This window comes from Genypterus blacodes, unplaced genomic scaffold (assembly GCF_046128005.1).
Source record: "Genypterus blacodes isolate CSIRO-AG114 ecotype Tasmania unplaced genomic scaffold, CSIRO-AGI_Gbla_v1 ptg000067l_1, whole genome shotgun sequence".
Taxonomy (NCBI): domain Eukaryota; kingdom Metazoa; phylum Chordata; class Actinopteri; order Ophidiiformes; family Ophidiidae; genus Genypterus; species Genypterus blacodes.
The window spans coordinates 1,209,963-1,230,578 of NW_027466879.1; the positions used below are offsets into that span (position 1 = coordinate 1,209,963).

At 42.6% G+C, this 20,616-nt stretch overlaps 3 protein-coding genes across 4 annotated transcripts; all 3 read left to right on the top strand.

Annotated features, from left to right (window-relative positions):
* The first annotated feature begins 1,224 nt into the window (after positions 1 to 1,224).
* On the top strand, positions 1,225 to 3,250 carry bola3 (bolA family member 3). Its single transcript, XM_076155299.1, has 4 exons — positions 1,225 to 1,379; positions 1,464 to 1,587; positions 2,340 to 2,428; positions 2,635 to 3,250. The coding sequence occupies exons 1-4, from the start codon at positions 1,347 to 1,349 to the stop codon at positions 2,698 to 2,700; spliced, it is 312 nt and encodes a 103-aa protein (XP_076011414.1). The 5' UTR covers positions 1,225 to 1,346; the 3' UTR covers positions 2,701 to 3,250.
* A 243-nt stretch (positions 3,251 to 3,493) lies between these two features.
* Positions 3,494 to 16,058, top strand: vat1l (vesicle amine transport 1-like). The gene is made up of 9 exons (XM_076156042.1): positions 3,494 to 3,842; positions 5,216 to 5,345; positions 5,477 to 5,692; positions 6,354 to 6,496; positions 8,212 to 8,315; positions 8,777 to 8,832; positions 8,977 to 9,171; positions 13,636 to 13,719; positions 14,669 to 16,058. The coding sequence occupies exons 1-9, from the start codon at positions 3,625 to 3,627 to the stop codon at positions 14,765 to 14,767; spliced, it is 1,245 nt and encodes a 414-aa protein (XP_076012157.1). The 5' UTR covers positions 3,494 to 3,624; the 3' UTR covers positions 14,768 to 16,058.
* Positions 16,059 to 17,766: 1,708 nt separating this feature from the next.
* clec3a (C-type lectin domain family 3, member A) lies at positions 17,767 to 19,138 on the top strand. Of its 2 annotated transcripts, none has more exons than XM_076155445.1 (3): positions 17,767 to 17,940; positions 18,046 to 18,138; positions 18,666 to 19,138. In XM_076155445.1, exons 1-3 carry the CDS (start codon positions 17,832 to 17,834, stop codon positions 19,061 to 19,063), a joined length of 600 nt encoding a protein of 199 aa, XP_076011560.1. In that variant the 5' UTR covers positions 17,767 to 17,831; the 3' UTR covers positions 19,064 to 19,138. The 2 variants fall into 2 exon arrangements, with proteins under 2 accessions (XP_076011560.1, XP_076011561.1); XM_076155446.1 differs by having other exon boundaries at positions 18,052 to 18,138.
* The last annotated feature ends 1,478 nt before the right edge of the window (positions 19,139 to 20,616 follow it).

Genomic DNA, 20,616 nt, shown 5'->3' on the forward strand with positions numbered 1-20,616 from the left:
AGCCACCAGTCCCTCTGCGGCTCCAGGTGCTTCTGAAGGAACTGCTGCGTTTCGTCATTCAGGATGAAGGCTAAGTGTCCGCCGCCCCGCTCACACCAACCCTGGGCGCTGGGGAAGGATCGCTGCAGGCCCACAAACTCATAGCAGGATCCATCAAAGCCCTGCTGGTGCTCTGGACAGGATAGAGCCTCTGTTTCTTCCTCAGCATAACAGGTCCAGCTGAGTGAGAGAAGCATCAAAGTCAGAAGAGGAAAAGCAGCACCTTCCATGTCTGTCTGTCTGTGCTACTGTTCCCTCTGACTGTGTTGATATCGTGTCTTTAAAGGGTCCTGACGTCAACATTTCTGACACAAATCAGGTCTTTGGGGTCGTTTTGGACGTTATAGAAGCTTCTCTAGCTTTGTGTTCGCCCCATAATTCTTGTGTACAAACAAAGCTGCCGTCTGTGGTGAATAGGGGCTAGAGCCTACTGTCAACAGCCTCTGATTGCTTCCCTGCTTTCATTGATGCAGGGAACCACAACCTGCACAGAGAGATAAGCTTCTCATTCAGACTCATTCCTACCTAGAAGAGAAGTGATGTTTACTTTAAAGCCACAGACTTTGCCCATCCTATTGTACCATTCGCAATGATACTGGCGTTGACGTTTGGGTGAGACAATGTGGACTGCGTACAAACTCTGATATAAGTAAAGTGTAATTATATAATAGGTAAATATAGTTCATTTCTCTTGGAATTCATAAAATAAGATTTAAAACTCAATCAAATATTCTCATTCAGATAAATTCAGATAGATTCAGGTTGTTGTTTTTTTAATGTGAATAAAAAATATTTAAAAAAACCCATATTTTTGGGGTTTAAGAGTTACTTCCTAGAGTTTTAACTATTTGTCGAGAAATGATAGTTAGTATAGTTTATGTTAGTTTATAATCATATTGAACTTGTTTTAAAGCATTAATTTGATTTTGATCTGTGATTTCATTTAAATAGGGTAATCCTTAATAGTTGTTTAATTAATCACTACCAATTTGTAATTATCTGGAAAGCCACGAAAGACCAAATGTTTCGGTTTAAGATACACTTTTCTTAATCATTACTTTAATCCCATAAAATAAATAGTGTATAGTACTTAGAGATCTAGTTCACAGTAAACAAATCTAAGTAAACAAACACAACGCGTAAACTAGATGTTCAAATTGAAGGCAATGAAGTACCCGGATCTGTGACGTCATATTACTGAGACGCAGTCCGCTGTGTGTGTGTGTGTGGGAGGTCATGTCCCGTTCAAAACTCCGTTGACAGCTAACTTACATAAATTGTCCTTTAAATCGAGTTTTGCCGGCGCCATGTTTGCTGCTTTGCTTCTTCGCTTCGGCCAGGTAAACAAACGTAGCTGCGCTAGCGTTAGCACGCGGAGCTAACAGGACACCGAGCTGAGGGACTGGTTTGTTTTTGTCCCGCAGGTGGCTTTGCGGGGACACAGTCGCAGGTGTTTGTCCTCGGAGACAGACGGGGAGGTCCGCATCGCAAGGATCCTGAAGGAGAAGTTTCCGTCAGCTTCGTCCCTTAAAGTTGTGGACATATCAGGTACAAACACGCGAGAGGCGAGGGTCTGCACACAAACAAACTAACATGGGGGAAGAGCAAAGCGGACATGTTAGCTAGAGACACAGAGACATGTCAGCGTAGAGACAAAGACATGTCAGCTACACCTTCCACACGCTGGCAAAGATAAAAGCTTAATTAAGTAAACTTTCCCATTCATACTTAAAGTTTTGTGCAGTTATTTATAAACTTAATTCCTGCGCTTGCAAACGGACCACAAACGCAACACGTTATGTTTGATTGTATCACTTCTCTCTCGGTGTCTCTGTGTTTATGACACAACATAGACTTCTTTTATTATCAGAGAGCTCTTACATTTACATGCAGGTTCAACTTGGATGATACTCTGATTAAGTTTGTTTGTTTGTTTGTCCGCTGTGCCAGAATCTCCTTAAACTAAATGAGCCCCGAGCTGTTGCAATAATGATCTGTGGACTATTGCGTTTCTGAAGTGTCTCAATGTCTCAGTATACTTTATGGACAATTTAACGCTTTGAAATCTTCATAAACCCCTAATATAATCCTTGCTTCTGCTATAGGCTCCGCCCCCCGCCACATTACTCAGCCAGTGTTATCTAAGCGAGTTGATTTCCTGCGTGGTGATACCGATTAAACCTGACTGTGGCGCTCAGGCTTTGTCACGCCGGTGAACACAGACAAAGCTGAGGTCTGTCGGCTTCCTTTGCAGCACAGCCGAGCACACTGATGTTTGTGTGCCCTTGTGCTGTGTTCAGGTGGTTGTGGTGCCATGTACGAGATCCACATAGAGTCCAATGAGTTCAAAGGCAAGAGGACCGTTCAGCAACACCAGCAAGTGAATCAGGTAAAGACTCAGCAGCAGCATTACTATACAACAATAAACAGTCCACAAATAGATCTGACATATTGAAGATGTCATTTATCAGCAACATTCTGTCCTTGCCACATGTTTATAGTTGAGGACATTTAGGTATGAAATCTCTGCCAGTTATTGTCCTAATATTTCATTTTTATGCATGAGCTGATGTGTTTTGTCCTGTTTTTGTCCAGGCTCTCAAGGATGAGATTGAAGGAATGCATGGATTGCGGATATTCACAGACGTTCCAAAACATTAAAGCCAAACCTACCACTAACTATCAAACACCACCTTTCCACAGCGCCAGTGATGTAATACATGTAAGATCACAAAAAGTTTGGATGAATATTTTTTAACTGTGACAAAAGCTCTGCGACGCTGTCGTCCGCACAAAATGACTTTGACCACGAGCAGGTCCAATATGAGCTCTTCCAGATGTGGAGTCCTCCCGTGGCTGACAGGAGCTTTCAGTGATGCTGATGTAAACATGAGTGTGTGTGTGTCCAGGTATTCAATATTGATAAGTTATTGTTAATAAGTGTTGAACATCACTGTGTACCCTTCACATTCTGAAATGGATTTGGAGTAAACCTGTAGTGATTGTTTGATTATTAGGATGAGATCATTTGAATGAAACTTAATGGAGGTATGGAGCTTTTTTCCTTCCACTTTCTTCTTAAGTAACAGATCAATCTATGTACATGAAAATGAGGAAATTCGATATATTTCATTTGGTCATAGCTGATGTGATCAATGTTACTTGGAATGCTCAATAAAAATATGATTAAAATGAAAACTTAATAAACAAAGCTGTGGTCTCATTTATCATCTGGGTTATTGCCACGCTGTAGTTCCAGTAATGTGGAAGACGACACTGACGCTTCACGTCATTCACCAGCAGATGGCGTAGTTTATGTTTCATACAACATAAAAGCACATTTTTCAAAGCGTTTTCAGGAGGAAAATAAGTTGCTCGATCACGCCGCGCATCTCATTATAATAAACAGTTTAATGCAGATGTAATGTTAAATCAGCAGGTTGATCAGATGAATTCCCCATGTTGGTGCGGATGAAGTTGAGGTATTTGGAGCTCCAGTGTGCTCAGGCAGCATCCACACAGCGGCTCAGCTGCCCGCACACCTCGTCACTCTGAGCTGGAAGCGGAGAGCAGCTGGTCCCCGACATGGCGAAAGAAGGAGCAGATATGACGGAGGAGACCGAGCACATGATCGAGAGGAACGCGGGGAAGAAAGACGCGGAACATGTGGAACCTTCAGCTGATGCCAAAGAGATGCGGGCGGTGATCCTGGCGGGGTTCGGAGGGCTCAACAAACTCCGGGTGGCCAGGAAGGCAATGCCTGAGCCGCGGGAGGGCGAAGTGAAGATCCGCGTCAAAGCCTGGTAAAGACGGGGACCAGCGGCCAGTCTGGGCTCTGTGCTGCATGTGCACTTATGGTGCTCAGGTGTTCGAGTCCCGTTATTCCCACACGGCGGTGGATTAGAAGCGTGGAGGAGTGATGCTTTTCTGTTTGGGAAATATCTTTGTCCTGAGCCACAGGTCCTTTCCGCTACATGAGCCTGACTGACTGCAACACACAGTAAACCAAACTACAAACGTGTAGTATGAGATTTATTTACGTATGATTCATATTTACTGTATATGCTTGATCTCTTGTAATGCAGTGTTGGAGAAGCTACTAAGAAATTGTAGCCTTTCAAGCTACAAGCCACTCAGGATTTAAAGTAATCAAACTGTATCAAGCTAAAGTAGTTAATTGTTATACAACGCTTGAGAAAAGTAGCTTACTACATCAAACTGTCAAGCTACTGAAAAAGTAGCTCAATTAGTAGCTTGGCCTCTTGTAGGTTGCAAATCTCCAACCTTGGTTTGATTTCAGGTGATTACAGTCCAGTAATCCTTGTGATGTGTTGGCAAAATTAGACAGAAGTGAGACAGAAAGTGAGACAGAAGCCATAGCGGTGACCTGTTGAATACTCCTCTTAAATAACCTAAAGTTCATTTAGAGTGCATTAACACACTGATGTGTTTCAGGACACTTTAAATGAATCAATATCGTAAATAAAATATTAAAAGTGAGGAAGTATTAAATGAAAACAATACCAACTTTGACATTGTTGACAATGAAAGAGTCAAACTGTCGCAGGCACATTGAAGGATAAAGGTTTGATGCTGAGCAGGCAAAGAGCTTCAGGTACAGAACACCAACATTCATTATAAATCAGTCAAACACTGGTGTTCTGATTAGGTCATCATTTAGTGAGTGATGAGTAAGTAGAGAGATGTGGCATAAGGCATATGGGAATCCTTAACATACCTACATCTGGAAATTGGAAGAAATCTTGGGAGAAGCAGTTGAGTGAGAGATTTCCTCCGCTGTGCTTTAGGAGTTTGGGTGAGGTTTGCTTGGGTAAGCAGACAATTTAGTAGAAGTAGGACGCTGCAGCTAAAAGTCTTCAATAACATGTCACATGTATCAAATAGTCTTTATCTGGTAGTGAGAGAACTGGACCCTGGCTGTGTTATGAAGGGAGTGAAAGGTTGTCTTCATTGTAGCCTTTATGTGCTGTTCAAGGGACGAAGCAGAGACTCCAATCTTTGTGACTGTGTATGTTTGTACAGCATAGACTTGGAAGCAGATCACCAAATTTGAATATCTGATTGATTGGACTGATTAGAGAATGTTCTGCAGCATCCATCCAAATATTTCATGTTGAATGTTTAACATGATGTCATGTTTTTGCTGCTGTTGCAGTGGTTTGAACTTCCTGGATCTCATGGTGCGTCAGGGAACCATCGACAATCCTCCCAAACCTCCTATTGTGCCTGGATTTGAATGCTGTGGCATAGTGGAGTCAGTGAGTGAAAACACACCTGGATTTGAGGTTGGTGATGCCCAGAGTGTGATCATTATTATGTACATTAACATCTATTATGTATATTCTCAAATCCATATCCCTTACTTACATCATCACTGGCTGCCTGTTGACCAGCTCCCCTTCAATGTTTCTTCCAGATTGGCGACAGAGTTATGGCCTTTGTGAATTACAATGCCTGGGCAGAGGTTGTTTGCACACCAGCGGATTTTGTCTATAAGATGCCAGATGAGATGAGCTTCACTGAGGCTGCAGCATTCTCCCTCAACTTCCTGACTGCTTACATGATGCTCTTTGAGGTGGCCAATTTGCGAGAGGGGATGTCCGTGTTGGTTCACTCAGCAGGAGGTGCTGTAGTAAGTCTGCAACCACCTTTATTTGCATCAAAATGTCATTAGAGGGTGCACTAGTGTTGTGAGGATAAAACAGTGGCAACCGCCTCAGAGAAATGTGTTTTATTTTATTATAGAGTGGAAGTGGAAGAAGAAGGAGAAGAAGTTAGTATTGTTTATGGAGAGCCTAGTGACATTGGCAAATATGATATTTTTCCAACTTTCTACCTGGTTCCTTCCCAGTAGTTACAGCGTCTCTAAAGACCTGCTTTGTTTGCAATTCCCTTTTATTATTCTGTGTAAAAATGCAAAGTAGGTTTTGATGTAGTTTCAGCTGAGACCTTGTGCAGGCCAGTCTGCAGTGGTACATTATCTCTGCATCTAAAGTCAATTTTCACATTTTTGGTGGGGAAAGCCATAAGAGGAGGGGTAAATATGACTTTGCTTTGGAGGGAGCAGGACAGAATCTTGTGGGAGTAGCATAGTTAGAACCTATCATCCCTTCATATGTGCAGATGGCATCGTTGCACTGGGGGAGCTTTCTGTCTAGAGAATTGCAAAGTATTATAATTCTTTTACATTGTATCTCATGTTGAAAGAATTTGTGTTTCTTGTTTCACAGTGGAATCTGCTGCTTTTCTTATATTCTTGAGTTGTGCCTCTCTCTGCTTTTTGTTACTTTCAGGGTCAAGCTGTGGCTCAGCTGTGCTCCACTGTGCCCAATGTCACCGTCTTTGGGATCGCCTCATGTTTCAAACATGCAGCCATCAGAGACTCTGTGACTCACCTCTTCGACAGAACTGTTGATTATATTCAAGAAGTCAGAAAGTAAGAGTGTAAAGTTTCTCTGTCTTATCACATTCATGCCTTGATAATGAATATTCAGTCATTCATTCCACTGAAAATAATTGAGTGTACTTTGTTATTCTGAGGATGAGATCACATTTGAGATTGTGGTCCAGCAGGTTCACGCTCTCAGCATCAATGTGAACTCATGTGCTAACGTGGCCACACTGAGGGATGAGGGCTCTGCAGGGATGCAGATGTTACCTGTTGCCTTATTTGGTCTTGTGTGGTCATGGTCCCCATGGCAACATAGCTCATCTCAGAGAGCATTTGCATTGTGTAGGGCGGAGGTCTGCACCGGCAATGTGGAACAACTGAGCCAATTAGTGCTGAGCACTGATACCGCATTCCATTCCCAACACAACACACTGAGCCAATTTCTACCACAAACAATCTGCATTGTTTGGAATTTGCTGCAATGCTGCTGAAGTTTTACCTCAAATATTCTGTTAAGTTTCAGTATTTACATGTCAAAGCTTTTTTTCCTGCTTCAGAGCTTTATCTCTAACTTTACATGATTGTGCTTGGTATTAATGCACTGCTAAGTCATTTACCCTGAATAAATGTAAGTGTAGCTTAGGAACACTGTACTAAAGAGGCTAAACATATACGCTTCTCTGGTTATGCTGCTCAGAGATTCAGACATCATTTCTGTTTCATGCTCTCTGCCTGCATGTAAGCGATGGTAGTGGATTAACAGCTCTTTCATCTCTCTGGCTCACACATTCTTCTCAGGATCAGGCACAAAGTAAAATTAAATTACTCTTTTTAACAAAAGGCAAGATCATGGGAATCACGAGGCTCCCGAGTCGTTGGGCTGAGCAGGTGTCTCAGGCCACAAGGTAGAAAGTGAGGAACGAGGACATTTCTCTTTCACCTTTCAGCCTTTCACAGGTCTCTTTATGCTAAACTTGTTTGATTGGAATATTTACATAAACGTTTTGTGTTGTGATATAATCTACGCATGTAAGTGAAGAACAGTAATGTGTCCATAAGTAGACACTAATGCTTTATAAGAGCGGTGTGTGTGTGTGTGTGTGTGTGTGTGTCACTGTGGAGAACCAGCAGCTCCAGATGAATATAAATCACCCGACTCAATAGACGTATAATTGGTTTTACTTTCCTGTCGCACTCACAAACGCACCAGTATCACTTTGTGTTATTCTGCATGTAAAGTCAACCTTGAACCTCGGCTGCTCAAGCTGCTTGTAGATATTCAGAGCAGAACCTGTTCAGTATCGCAAAATAAGTTTAATAACACCACTTTGTCTCCACAAAATGAACAAACTGAGCCGTCTAACACTTGAAAGACTCACTAATGCTTTCATTCCCGTTGAGGTCCTTAGTTTGCCTGTAACTACTTCCACTCTTTCTCAACCAAACCTGCAGAACTAGAATCGGAAAGCATACCTCCACCAAGGCCCAACAAGCCCGAAATATGTCTGGTTCTAATCATGTGGGTTTTTAGTCGTTAGCACTGTTCAATCACAGGCAGAAGGTCCTCTGGTCAAATCCCAAACTGGCTCTTATCTCTTCTGTGTGAATGTTGCAAAGTAGTAACGATGATCAAATAAAGAAGAGGAATTTCACTCAGACATGTTTTGGTCTCGGTGGAGGTATGTGCACCCCTCTAGTTATCCTTTGGACGGATGTGTCATCATCTCATTGCAGCTTTAATTTGCTGTGTTATGCTTCAGGATTTCACCAGAGGGAGTAGACATTGTGCTGGACTGCCTGTGTGGGGAGAACACAGGGAAAAGCCTGGGGCTGCTCAAGCCACTGGGAACCTACATCCTTTACGGTGAGAATCCTGCCCCGGCTGTGTGCTCATGCAGCCTTGGCTCGTTCATTTTGTCTGTTTGATGTATTTAAGTCATGCTGCAGCTGAATCTTATGGCACTAAACTGGCTGTCAAAGAATGAATAAACCCTCCCTAGTCTGTATTACGTGTGTTATCCCTCATTCATACTGTGTGGGATCTCTGTTAATTGCTTTAGCGTCTGTCAACTCTCAGATGTGTCTGACCGACTTAAGTTTCTGACACATGCACATTATGAATTGATTAACAGCATTACAGGGAGAGGAATTCATTAGTTCTAATTGTACTGAGGATGTGCTCGGGCATGCTTGCACAGATCTGAAAGGTCTAAAGGTGCCAACTGTCCTCCCCCACCTGAACCCCTCACCCGCCATTGTTGACCAGTCACGTCTTTCCAGCCATTTGCACAGCATCCAGCAAACCTTTTCTTTTTGTTTTTCCAGGCGCATCCAACATGGTAACTGGGGAAACAAAGAGTTTCTTCAGCTTTGCAAAATCTGTGAGTGGGCGATGCAGTCTGTCATCAACATTTGTAGGAAAGGATCCCTTGTTACTACCCTGTGAACACTTCATGGCAAATGAGACACAAACACAAGAGAGTCACTCACAGGATGAATGTGTGTCTGTGGTTTGATCTCTTCAGTGGTGGCAGGTGGAGAAGGTGAACCCGATTAAACTTTACGAGGAGAACAAAGTCATTGCAGGATTCTCGCTCCTCAACCTCCTCTTCAGGCAGGGGAAGTGTAGTCTGGTGAAAGCAACCATGGACAAACTCTTGTCTCTTTATGAGCAGAAGAAGATCAGGCCGGTGGTGGACTCCCTGTGGGCCCTGGAGGAGGTAAGAGACTGGGGGGAAGAGAGATGATGATCATATTATAATGAACATTATCTTTAGAGCTGGATCCCACTGTTTGAGGATTTGAATACGTGTTTGTTCCGTTGGTAGTCGAGTATAAGTTAGTATTGAGATAGTAGAGTGACCTGCAATAGATCTGGAATTATGTAGAAATGAATGTGTAAGGACAAGCGTTATGTATTTATTGTAATATTTGAAGCATGTATTCAAACACAAAACAAGTAGTTCATTTATGCCATAGGTGTGTAAGCCAATATTATTGATGTAGTGCTGCTACTTGCTGGACATGTTTAAAACAAACCAGCATGTCTTGCATCATTGCTTATGGGTGTAACAGTGTGGGCAGTGAATATTGGAATAGTCTTTCTGATATAGCAGCAAAGAGTCAAAGCCTTCAAACGCTGCTCAGGGTCCCATCCAATTAGGCGACATGACAGTAAAGAGTCCAGCAGGGTTCAGAGGTAAACATCTTGCCTTTGTCGTCACTGCCTCTTTCTGTTCTTCCACAGATGGTGGCTCGGTTGTGTTTTCCTGTTCCACTATTAACTCACACCCACACACACTCTGTGAGCCATACATCAATCACGTCTCTCTCCCTTTTTACAATCTCCCTCTCTATTCATTTGTTATTTCCACAGTTTATCATGTCTTTGAATTAGCACCAATATAGAAGAACACCCTGAGCATTCACTCTTGCTACAACATCGTATTGGAGAAACGGTATTAATGTGTTATTAGACTCCTGTGATACTGCTGTGAGGTGTGTGTGTGTGTGTTTGTCGTTTCTCTTGTATGTGTGTGTGTGTGTGTGGATTTGAGCCCTCAGACACAGAAGGCATCTTCAGTCAAAGTTTAATTGGCTTTTTATGTTTCAGCAGCTTTGAAGCATGAGTCCTTATTGTTGAGCAGCAGCACCTGGTGAACTCATTGTGATCTGAAATTGGCTTCATTCATGTGAAAATGGTGTTGGGTGTTCAACCAGAACGTCTGTACGTTGTCAAATCCCAAGGCTTTTGTTCCATGAGTGACGTCTGGCAGGTGAATGCAGTAGTTGTCACACAGTGGACACTTCTTAGGCCTGTGTGTGAGCCGGGAAGACCGACCAGTGCTGCTTTACAGTCTGTGAAGGTTCGTCGGATGTCGAAACATGGATTGGATTTAAGGTTATTTGATGATGTAGATGTTTCTCAACTCAGCTAAGTTCTGTTCTGAGCCAATTTGCCTTTTTCTCTAATGGAGGCAGGCAGACCTCCTCCCAATCAGCTGACCACATGGTGAGTGTTTTCCATGGGTCTCTTTTATTTCTAGTCCGTAATTAAGGACTGGAGTCATTTTATAAGAGATGTGAATGATTCACAGAGGATAAATATACACGCTGAGTTACTGATTCATGTTTGTAATTAGGCTTACTGATTGAACAGCATAAGTCAAAGAATCTGTCTGCTGCTATATTATCAGAATGAAACACAAATAGATAGAGCGGCAGGCAGTCAGAGCTGACAATCTATTTGCTTGTTTGGCTGGAAATCTCAGCCCACAGCAGAGATGATTCTTAAGTATTTGATGAACAATGATTAGATGAATGCTGCCATTAGCTTTTTTGGATGGCAGTGGGTGCAGCCAACCACTGTGCAGAGCTCTGCAGAGACTGCTTTCATCGCTTCTTACTAGACATTTATTATTTTGGGCGGTTATCCAAGCAAAATGATGGAATCAGAATGAAAAGTTGCTCCCAAAAGATGTATCAATGCCAGAACTGCTTTGACTGAAGGAGGATTTGAAGAAGCTACCGGGAAAAGGAAGAGGAAAATTTATGATGGTAAACCAGATGGAAGGCAGAGGGGCAAAGTAGATAACCAGAAACTCAAGGCTGGTGTTGGTGAAGAGACACTATTTACCAAATCAATGGTAGAATTGAGGGAAAACTGGTGGAAAACGGGTTAGGATCTATGCTCAGCAGCTGATATGGGGAATTGAGTAATGGATGATCAGGTGTCACTGTGGCAGAAAGGTTCTCTTCTCCTGAGAACACGAGACATGAAGGTGAGACAGGTTGTTTTACCCAGAGGCACGCCTATCAGGATTTAATGAGGATTTCAGACAATTCTACCAGTTACTTACTGTAGTTTTGTCATTAAACTGAAATGGTCACTAATTGAAGTATGCAACTCTTAACATCTAGATTATGTGCCTATAAATCCAGCATTTAACTAGTTAAAGTAAGTTATCTCCTTATGCATTTACTCTCCACACACTCAGGTGAGCAGCTTGATCCCACTACTGCTCTCCAAATATCATCTGCCTGTAAGCTTTTATGTCTTATCGTTGATTTATACTCCAAAATTTTGCAACAACACGTCTGATATAAAGTGAGGCGATGCAGCAAGGAGACAATGGTCAGTCAGCCTGAACTACGAGACATAATATGAGTGTGTATCAGCTTCAGATTTTCAGCAGTCCTGGGAAACTTCCGTGTCCTGCTGGCAGAATACTTGGGCTATTCAGTGGAAGCGATGTCCGTGAAGAATCTTGTTAAAGGGTAGGATGGCGTGGGGTGGCGTTCTGGGGCCACAGCCAGCCTCATTATGGAAGTTGAATTCAGACTGTGTTAGTTTAAATGTTGACCGTGGCAACAGTTTTTTCTTTTTTGGCCGGAATGAAAAGTTGGAGTGTGTGTGACCGTGTCAGGATAAGGGGAGGTTGTCTCACCGCTGGCTATATTGGGGCCGAGGATATTCATTTGGCTCTTTCTCTCCTCGGATGTGCCAAGGAGGAGAGGCTGAACCCATCACATTCATTATTGGCCAGTGAACACAAAGTACCAGGAAAGTCTTATTATAGCCACTAAACTGGAGGATCTTCTCTCTTTGCTCCTCTAATCCTGCCCAGGCAGCAACAAAGTACTGGAATAGTTTCTGATTTAATGTGTGTATGTAAGTCCACTGTACCCAGAAAGCAGAACTTGCAAAGATGCTTTTTACAAACTGGATCATTCTGGAGTAGAAGCAGGTTTGAGTCTGTGGGGCTGCAGTCAGGTCTCTGCTCTGTGTTGGACCAGGTCCGACACACTCATCTTCCCTCTCCTGCTAGCCTCACAGCAATTAGACTGCAGTTGAGGGATGATTCGAGGCAAAATTCTCATTTTCTGAAGCAGACAGCCTCTCAGCTTGAACTACAGCAGATAGCAAAGCAAAGATGCTTTACTGCTGAGATGCAGACTTATGTCATCCGGTTATATTCACACATCATGGGGATTAGAGTTAAGGCCCCCTGCTGTGCTGGTTTGATTTGCTGCTCCTTTTCTCATGTAGAGATTAAAAGGTTTTGCTGTGTGTCTTGGTATTGTCTCGTATAAACACGTTTACCTCTGGTCTTAACTGTTAAATTCAGTCTGGTCTTAGCCGGTCTAAGCTCCCTGGATAGAAACAGGATTATTGAAAAACATACAGGAAGTCTGGCTGTCCGTATCCCTCATTGATTATTCGTTTATGCAAGAGGTGAGTCACAGTGAAGACCTGAGTCAGTGTGAGTCACTACAGTATATGTAAGACTTATGTGTGTTGGTTGATGCGGGAGTCAAAATATAAAACTGCATAGATGTTTGTTATTCTCTTCACTTACTGGCTGTTAGACGGGGACTCTTCCTGCCTCAGCCTCAGTAAATCAAATCTCATGTGCAACATTCTGCTGTTATGGCTCCTTTGATCTTTGTTCAGCCGAGGCAAAACGCATCCAAGCTTAATATAGATGTTAGATCGTTAGGCCTCAGTGGAGTGATTAGACTATTAGACTCTGACGTTAAGACCAGTGAGATATTCTGAAATGAAGGTTTGTCATAGTAAAGATAGTGTTGTGTTTCTGACACTTTGCTGATTCTGAAGACCAGAATGGTGATAATATAGAAGAATATTTACAATACAATATTTTTTACTAACAAAAAGGATTTGGTCTTGGTATTGTGGTATTGCGAAATGCGTTTGTAATGTTACTGGCAGGCCCCCTGTTGGTCAGTTTGTATGCTTGGAGGTTCAACATGTCTCAGATGATAAACAGTCAGTCTGTACTTCATGCATCATTGCTCTAAATAAACCACACTAATGAGAGACAGCAGAGAAATGTTTTCAGTTTATTTTTGATTAAAAATGCACTCATGATTGAACCTCTGCTTTGGGTGGATAGGAACAGAAAACCAAACATGTCTTCAATATGCCAATCACTTCACTTTGCAATTACTTTGAGATCGATGTCACTGATTTTAAAGTGATTTTTAAGTGATATTCCACCTGATTTATTGAAGTCATTATGTGTGTTGATGACTATGTCCAAGCATATTACTGTGACTGAGCAGCTTAGATTGATTTAGTTTTGCATAGCTCTGTGACTGTGACTGCTTCATTCTGACAGTGAACCTTGTGAAGTGAGTGAACTGTTGTGTTTTACCTTCAGGTCAAAGAGGCCATGCAGAGGGTTCATGACAGAGGTAATATAGGGAAACTCATTCTGGATGTGGAGAAGTCTCCTACGCCTCTGGTAACTATATGTGTTTGTTTATGGTATTGTAACAATGGCTGTATTAGACAATACACATCTATGTGACAACGCTTAGTGTGTGACTCTGTCCATGGTGCTGAACGGGCTGACAGCTTTCATTTGATTTAAATAATTTTCAAAAACTTATCGACTTGTGCTATGAAAGAGTTAAGAGATCATATAATATGTATGTATGTATCAATATGATATCCCACTGACTGTGCACCCGTCCATCCATTCTCCATATGTGCCTATTCTGCTGAGGGTTGTCGGGTCGTGGCTCGAGCCCCCACAACGTCCCAGGCACGTCGCAGTAACCCCTGAAGCCCCAGATATTAATGTTGAGCAGAGGTCACCGCTCCAAGTGTCAACCAGCGTGCTAAGAAACTGGCTTAAATGTAGTTTAGTGTATTCTGGAATGAGTCCTTACACTCTGACTTGTAAGCTGACTTCAGCCGGTCAGGCCAAGTCTTACTGTGCTGCAGAAAATGGGTTTGGGAGCTGAACAACATGAAATCCTGCTCATTTTTGACTCAACCTGCCCTTTCCTTGCTGTTATATTTTTGGCAGGACTTCTCTGTGATGACGCCAGTTGCTTCTGCTGCAATGATTCATACGATTGCGAAGCTTCTTTAATCATTCACGACTCAGGTTTTGCTGTAGTAACCTGCCCGGTGCTTATATTTGTAGGTATAGTCAGGGCAGTGAGGGAACAGTGAGTAGGATTTCCTCCTGTTTTACAGCAGCTGTTTCCATGGTGATCTCGGCATCACATCTAGAACAACTAAATTAGATGTACACACACACTCACACACTCATATATATGCCCGTTAGCAGACCGATTTACATATCACTGCTCTGCTGGACATCTGCTCACAGGTTACTGCTGTGTTTTGTGTTGGTACCTCAGCATGTGTGTGTAAGATAACAGGTCTAATTTTAACACTAGATGGCCAGTGACAGCACAGAGACAAGTGAAGCAGGGGAGGAGGAAGAGGAGCCTGAGGGAGACAACGACAGCAAGGAGCGGATGCCTTTCATCCATTAGGCGCTGAAGTCCACCTGTAACACGTCTGTCTACACGCTGGAGACTCAAATTCTGACAACACGGAGGGTCACTACACACACACACACATACTACACACACACACACACACATGCTTACGATCTGCAGAATGTATGTATGTATGTGCTTGTGCTTCTGCCTGTTGCCTAATGTTTCCCAGTCTATTGGTCCGTTTCGATGAAGACTAATCTGAATCAGCCTAACATAAGTGCAATTCTCAGTATTATATTAGTATTATTCTATTGTGAACAGTACACATCTACCTGTTGCCTGATTCTTGTCAAGTGCCACATGAGCAGTTGACTGAATAAGCATGTAAACGTGCTTATTTGCTATTGTTAAGATTGGAATAGTGAGACTCAAACAAATGTCAGTGAAATGAATGTTGTTGTATCTCTTGAGTTCACAGAAAGAAGCGGCGACCTTTTGTTTTCCCCGTCAATGCTCACAGTTGTAAAAATGTGACAAATCCAATTTAGGTCCCAGAAAGCCCCATCAGTGTTGGGAGTGAATCAGAGCTGGGGAAATCGCGGTTGTGTCTCACGCTCTTGTGTTACTGCAGCAAAGAGTGACTCAGGTGAGATACCAGACGTCTGTGTGTCAATATTTACATGATAGTTACTCTATTAGGGGCCAACCTTACCGTGTTATTATGGGATCACCAGTGCCTTTGAGCGAGAAGCTTCACCGCTCTGATACTTGAAATGCATCGACTGTGTGAGGTCCTCATGAAACAGACAAAAGGTCAAATAACAAAAAACTGAAACACCTTTTAACCAAATCACTGAACAATGATCTAATGAGTAATTTGCTGTTGCGTGTTAGGGAGCGATTCACTGCTGAGTGCTCCAGAGACACAGGCAGGTTAGACATTCTGAATAAACACAGATCAGTTTAATGAATCATTCTTTTGCCTGTGTTGATCAAATGAAAGCCAGATATTACATCTAGGATATTTTCTATAAAAATAATAAGTGATTATACTGTTATAATAAAGTGTTAGGGTCCTAAACATTAAACGCTTGTCAAGACAAACACCCAAACTCAGGCCGACTTCCCTCTAAATGAACTGAAAGTGTAGATAGACTGGATTCATTTGAAGAGATCAATTATTCTAGAAGTTAATTTGTTTATTTAGTAAATAAATAAATGACAGGTGACTTTGGAAAGACATTCGACTCCGGTTCACTATCTTTCTGGCACGCACAGTGTGCATGTTTGTGTCTTCAGTTTGCCTTGTAATGATGAAGCGTCGTCCATCCTGGAGCTCTGAGCAGACATGGTTTGATCTGTGGTTGTATATTTTATGTTGCACTTTATTGTGTTTCTTTGTGTGCAGTTCTGTTTCATCAGATTAAATGTATCTGCAAAGTGAGTGTTTGTTTTCTTTCCATGTCGCCTCATACAGCAACGTTGGTAATTTGGGGGTATTGTATCTAAACAGTAGGGGGCGCCAGAGAGACTTCAAATGTGTTTGAATGAGATAACAAACCGTTTAGTGCTAACTGATGAAAATGATAACTCAGACAGAAGTTCTTATTTGTGAATGTAGTGTTGTTGATTGCAGGCAGTTGTTGATGGCTTCATTCTCTGCTAGAAAGTTTCTTCACAGATTTTATGTCCACTCCCTTGACCCACCTTCATACCCAATCCTTCCCACCCTTCTGTATCTGACCTCACCCTGAGCTTGGATCGGGAGGCCGACACGCTTTGCTAAACGCCCAAGCAGGCAGCCAAGCCACCAGCATGCCAGCAGAGGTGAAGTGGAGTGAGGTTTATCTTCCTGCACAGCCACAGCTGGCACACAGCATAGCTTACCTGCTGGCAGCCATTACACTGCCTTTAACCCTCACATCCATCTGAACACGCTGCTACTCCACACACAACCCACCCCACCGTCCTCTTAGACCTTTATTCCGCTCCTTCTTTCAGTTTGACACACACTGCCTCCATCTCTCCCTCAGGTCTCACAATCTTTGCTCTGCGTAGGCATGGACGAGACGATGCCTGAGGGACAGAACCTCCACACAACCAGCCAATCCTTGCCCTCCTCCATTATCCTGCATGCCATACAACCTTCCAACCATTTCATAACCAGTTGCTGTGGTGTGATCTCTGCTTGGGAATTTGGAGAACATTCTGTATAATGTTTGTTTTTGTTAGAACCTTAGAATAAATACATACAATATTATACAGTTTTAACTTTGCGACTTTAAAGTTAAACGTGAGATACTTTACTCTGAATGGTTCCAATGGTTGTATTGCTAAACTGAGCCGCTCCATCCAGGAGATCAATGCTCTGTGAGTCCCTGTGATCCAGCAGACAGCAGCGTTTTAAGTAGCTCCCATCTGTCTACAACATCTCCCTCTAAAAATAACCTGGGCTGCACCAAAGCAGAGAGCTGGACTTCCTCACATCTAACAGCAGCTTTATGTAAGATTATGCAACTGTGTGTGATTGGCAAAGATATTTATATCAAACAACAATATTTACCCTGTGACTTGTTTTGATACGGCAGAAAGGCATGAATGAATCCATTTTTGATTCAATAGCATATGGTGTGTGTGTGTGTGTGTGTGTGTGTGTGTGTGTGTGTGTGTGTATGCAATCCTTCTGTATCACATCTGAGTAACAGCATATGAGCGTTCACAGGTGGCCGTGCTGTCACTGTGTGATGACACAGATGTGTAATATTATCTCTCCAGTCTCCAGAATCGACTTTGAAGAGCAATATGGTGCAGAACACTGCAACAGTGATACGCCGTCAATGAATTTCCAGCTTGTTTGTGAAATGAAAGGGAATACTGCTCAGTGCACCTTGTCCCGAGTAAATATTTATCAATAGCCAGACACAAGGAAAGCATTATTTGCCTCTCCACCCTCACTCCAACACCACCCCCTGGAGAAAATAAACACAGTATGAGCCAATGTAGGGAAAGAACCCAGAAGGGCATACAGGGAGCCAGTATATATTGAGCCGGCCGTGCTGTTTTTGGTTCCTCTCACACTCTTACAAGCTGCCCCTGTGCTTTGTTAGCCTGAGAAATGGCACGTCTGACCCGACCGTTCTTCCTCCTCCTTTGCCTCTCTTTGCTGCACTTCAGCTCCTGCCGTCCGCCCCGCACCAGAAAGGCCGTGTCAGCCCGTCATTCTGGTAACTATACACAGCATGAAAGCTCATAAAGCACCTGTCAGGAATGTGTCGGTGTACAGCCGTACTGGTTCCTCTGACCTGGGACATTGTTGCTTTTCCATTGAGATGCAGCGGCGGATGAAGAGGATGTGAAGTCCCAGCTGGAGAGGCTGTGGCACGAGGTGAACTCACTGAAAGAGATGCAGGCTTTGCAGACAGGTATTACTCTCCCTGAATCAATACGGATGAAAGAAGCAGTGATCCGAAGAGGAGATGAGATGAGATTCATTTGTTCCTTTTTTATCTCAAGTATGAATAATTAATGGAATAGTCTGTATTGTAATTTGTATGATAGCTGTGATTGATGGAGCACATTCAACCTTTTCTCTGTGTTACTTGTACATTTAGATCAGATGTAGCAGTCATAACAGGAGTTCAGATGTATAACAAAACACCACTTTGATCCAGATTTTGATCCTCGTAGAATGATTTACAACCAGCAGAGGGCAGCAACATCCATATCATTTACATGTTAGGGACCTTTGGATTACAAAAGAGGATAAGTGTGATGTAACACTGTGTAAAATATGTCAGAACATGTAGATGGGTTTATACTGCGATAGTATAAAGTACATTGTTTGCGGAAGAAAGAGGAATATAATATATATATAATAAGATTAATATGTTTAGACCCCTTAAATTGCAAACGGACATACATATGAAGCAGACCTTTTTTTTGTTTTCAGTTTGTCTTCGGGGCATCAAAGCTAACAGGAAGTGTTATCTTACAATTGAGGAACCCAAACATTACCATGAGGCGAACGAAGACTGCATTGCACAAGGAGGAACTCTTGCAACGCCGCGAGACCTGATGGAAAATAATGAACTGAGAGATTATGCAAAGAGGAGTGCCCCGGCCTCCAAGGACTTCTGGATCGGTGTGGCCGACATAGTGAAAGAAGGCCAGTATGTGGACGTCAACAGCATGCCCATCAGCTTCTTCAACTGGGACCGATCCAAGAAGCAGCCCACAGGCACCAAGAGAGAGAGCTGTGTTGTTCTCTCGGTGGTCGCACAGGGAAAATGGTCTGATGAGGTGTGTCGCAGCCTGAAGAAGTACATCTGTGAATACGTCATTCCCTAAAGGAGAGGGAGTGGCTGCTGACAAGCAGGTGATCTTTTTTGCAAGTCAACTGATTAAATTTGGGCAAAATTGCAATTTCTGTTGGTGTTGTCAATGAAATATCAGGCAAATGCTCTTTATTTATTCATCAAACTTTTGGTCCTGGGAAACTAATGTCAAAAATGTAAAGCTGAAGGTATTTTGCCAAAAGAAAAGCGGCAGGGAAAAGTATTTATTTGCCAAATATGTCTACTGCAGCTCTGCAGTCAGAGGACGTAGACACAAATGAGCAAAGGACTCAATCCCATTGGACAGCTGTCAGAGCAGTATTGTAAACAGTAGACAAATGTCTTCTCAACCCCCCTGCTATGTTTGAGGAAGCAGAAAAGGAGGCTATTTAAGTCAAATTGGAGAATTGCAGAAGCCCTCCTTTGACAACAGAGTTTAAGGAAGTCATATGAATTCAATCAACTGACAGCGGACTGCTTACAGTCTGTGAGTGTCACCAGACATTTTATAACTGCAGAGACATTCTACAATCTGCCGTCAACATGACTCAGGAATGTGGGAGGAAGTAGAATCACAGGAATGAAGCTACACCAACACTGATGCCAACATGCAGGAACAGGGCGTTATCATATGTGACGACCGTATGACATATCCCTCTCTCACTGTTTGTTCTGAACTGAAAGTATGATGAAATGGGGCAGCATGAGTCACCAGGACAGCATCCCTGCAGCTTGGCATAGATTGTCCAAATCACAGGATTTACACCCTATTTCACACTTAAAACATTCAGTGACCCCACATGTCCTGTAGATGGGGCTGTTGTAACACAGCAGGATAGAAAGTGTTTCTTTAACGCTTACAGCTGAGAGAAAAGATCATGTTTAAGAATGTTGTTTGCCTCAGGGGTTTTATTATTTATTCATTTTCCACCCAAACAAGCTCAATGACATTTTTCTTTTTGACTTGCAACATTCTGGACATATTCGACTTTCACTTACCAGGTATGTTGGCGTTTGAATGGGCTGCACACACACAAACATAAAACACACATTTTACTGAATTCCCAAAAAGATTTCCCTCATAGCAGTGTGATGATATTGTGATAAGAAGGCCTTCGAAAATCAAGTTTTTTTCACTGGACTGTTTTTCTCACAACGCCCCACATGTTAATCTCCACATTCACATTCTCTCAACTATTTCACGTTACAAATACAGACAATTCAGGGTAAATGGCACCGAAAAAGACGTTCTGGGGGCAACGATAAACATATTTGCATGTAATTAAATGTATTTATTCATTTGACATGACAATAAGCATGTGTTTATTCTAATTAAATGTATAACTTAATGTACAGAAACGGTCAATTCAAAAGTCTACAGACCTGGCGAGTGACAACAGGAACATACAAAACACAACACCGTATTCATACTACGTGAATAACAATCCGGAATCGCCAAATTCCGTAAACTCGCCCGACTCTCACTTTCACTGAAACGAAAGCTACGTCATCGTGCCCGCAGCTTCACTTCACGCGCGCGGGCCGGCGGGATGACTGTGACGTCAC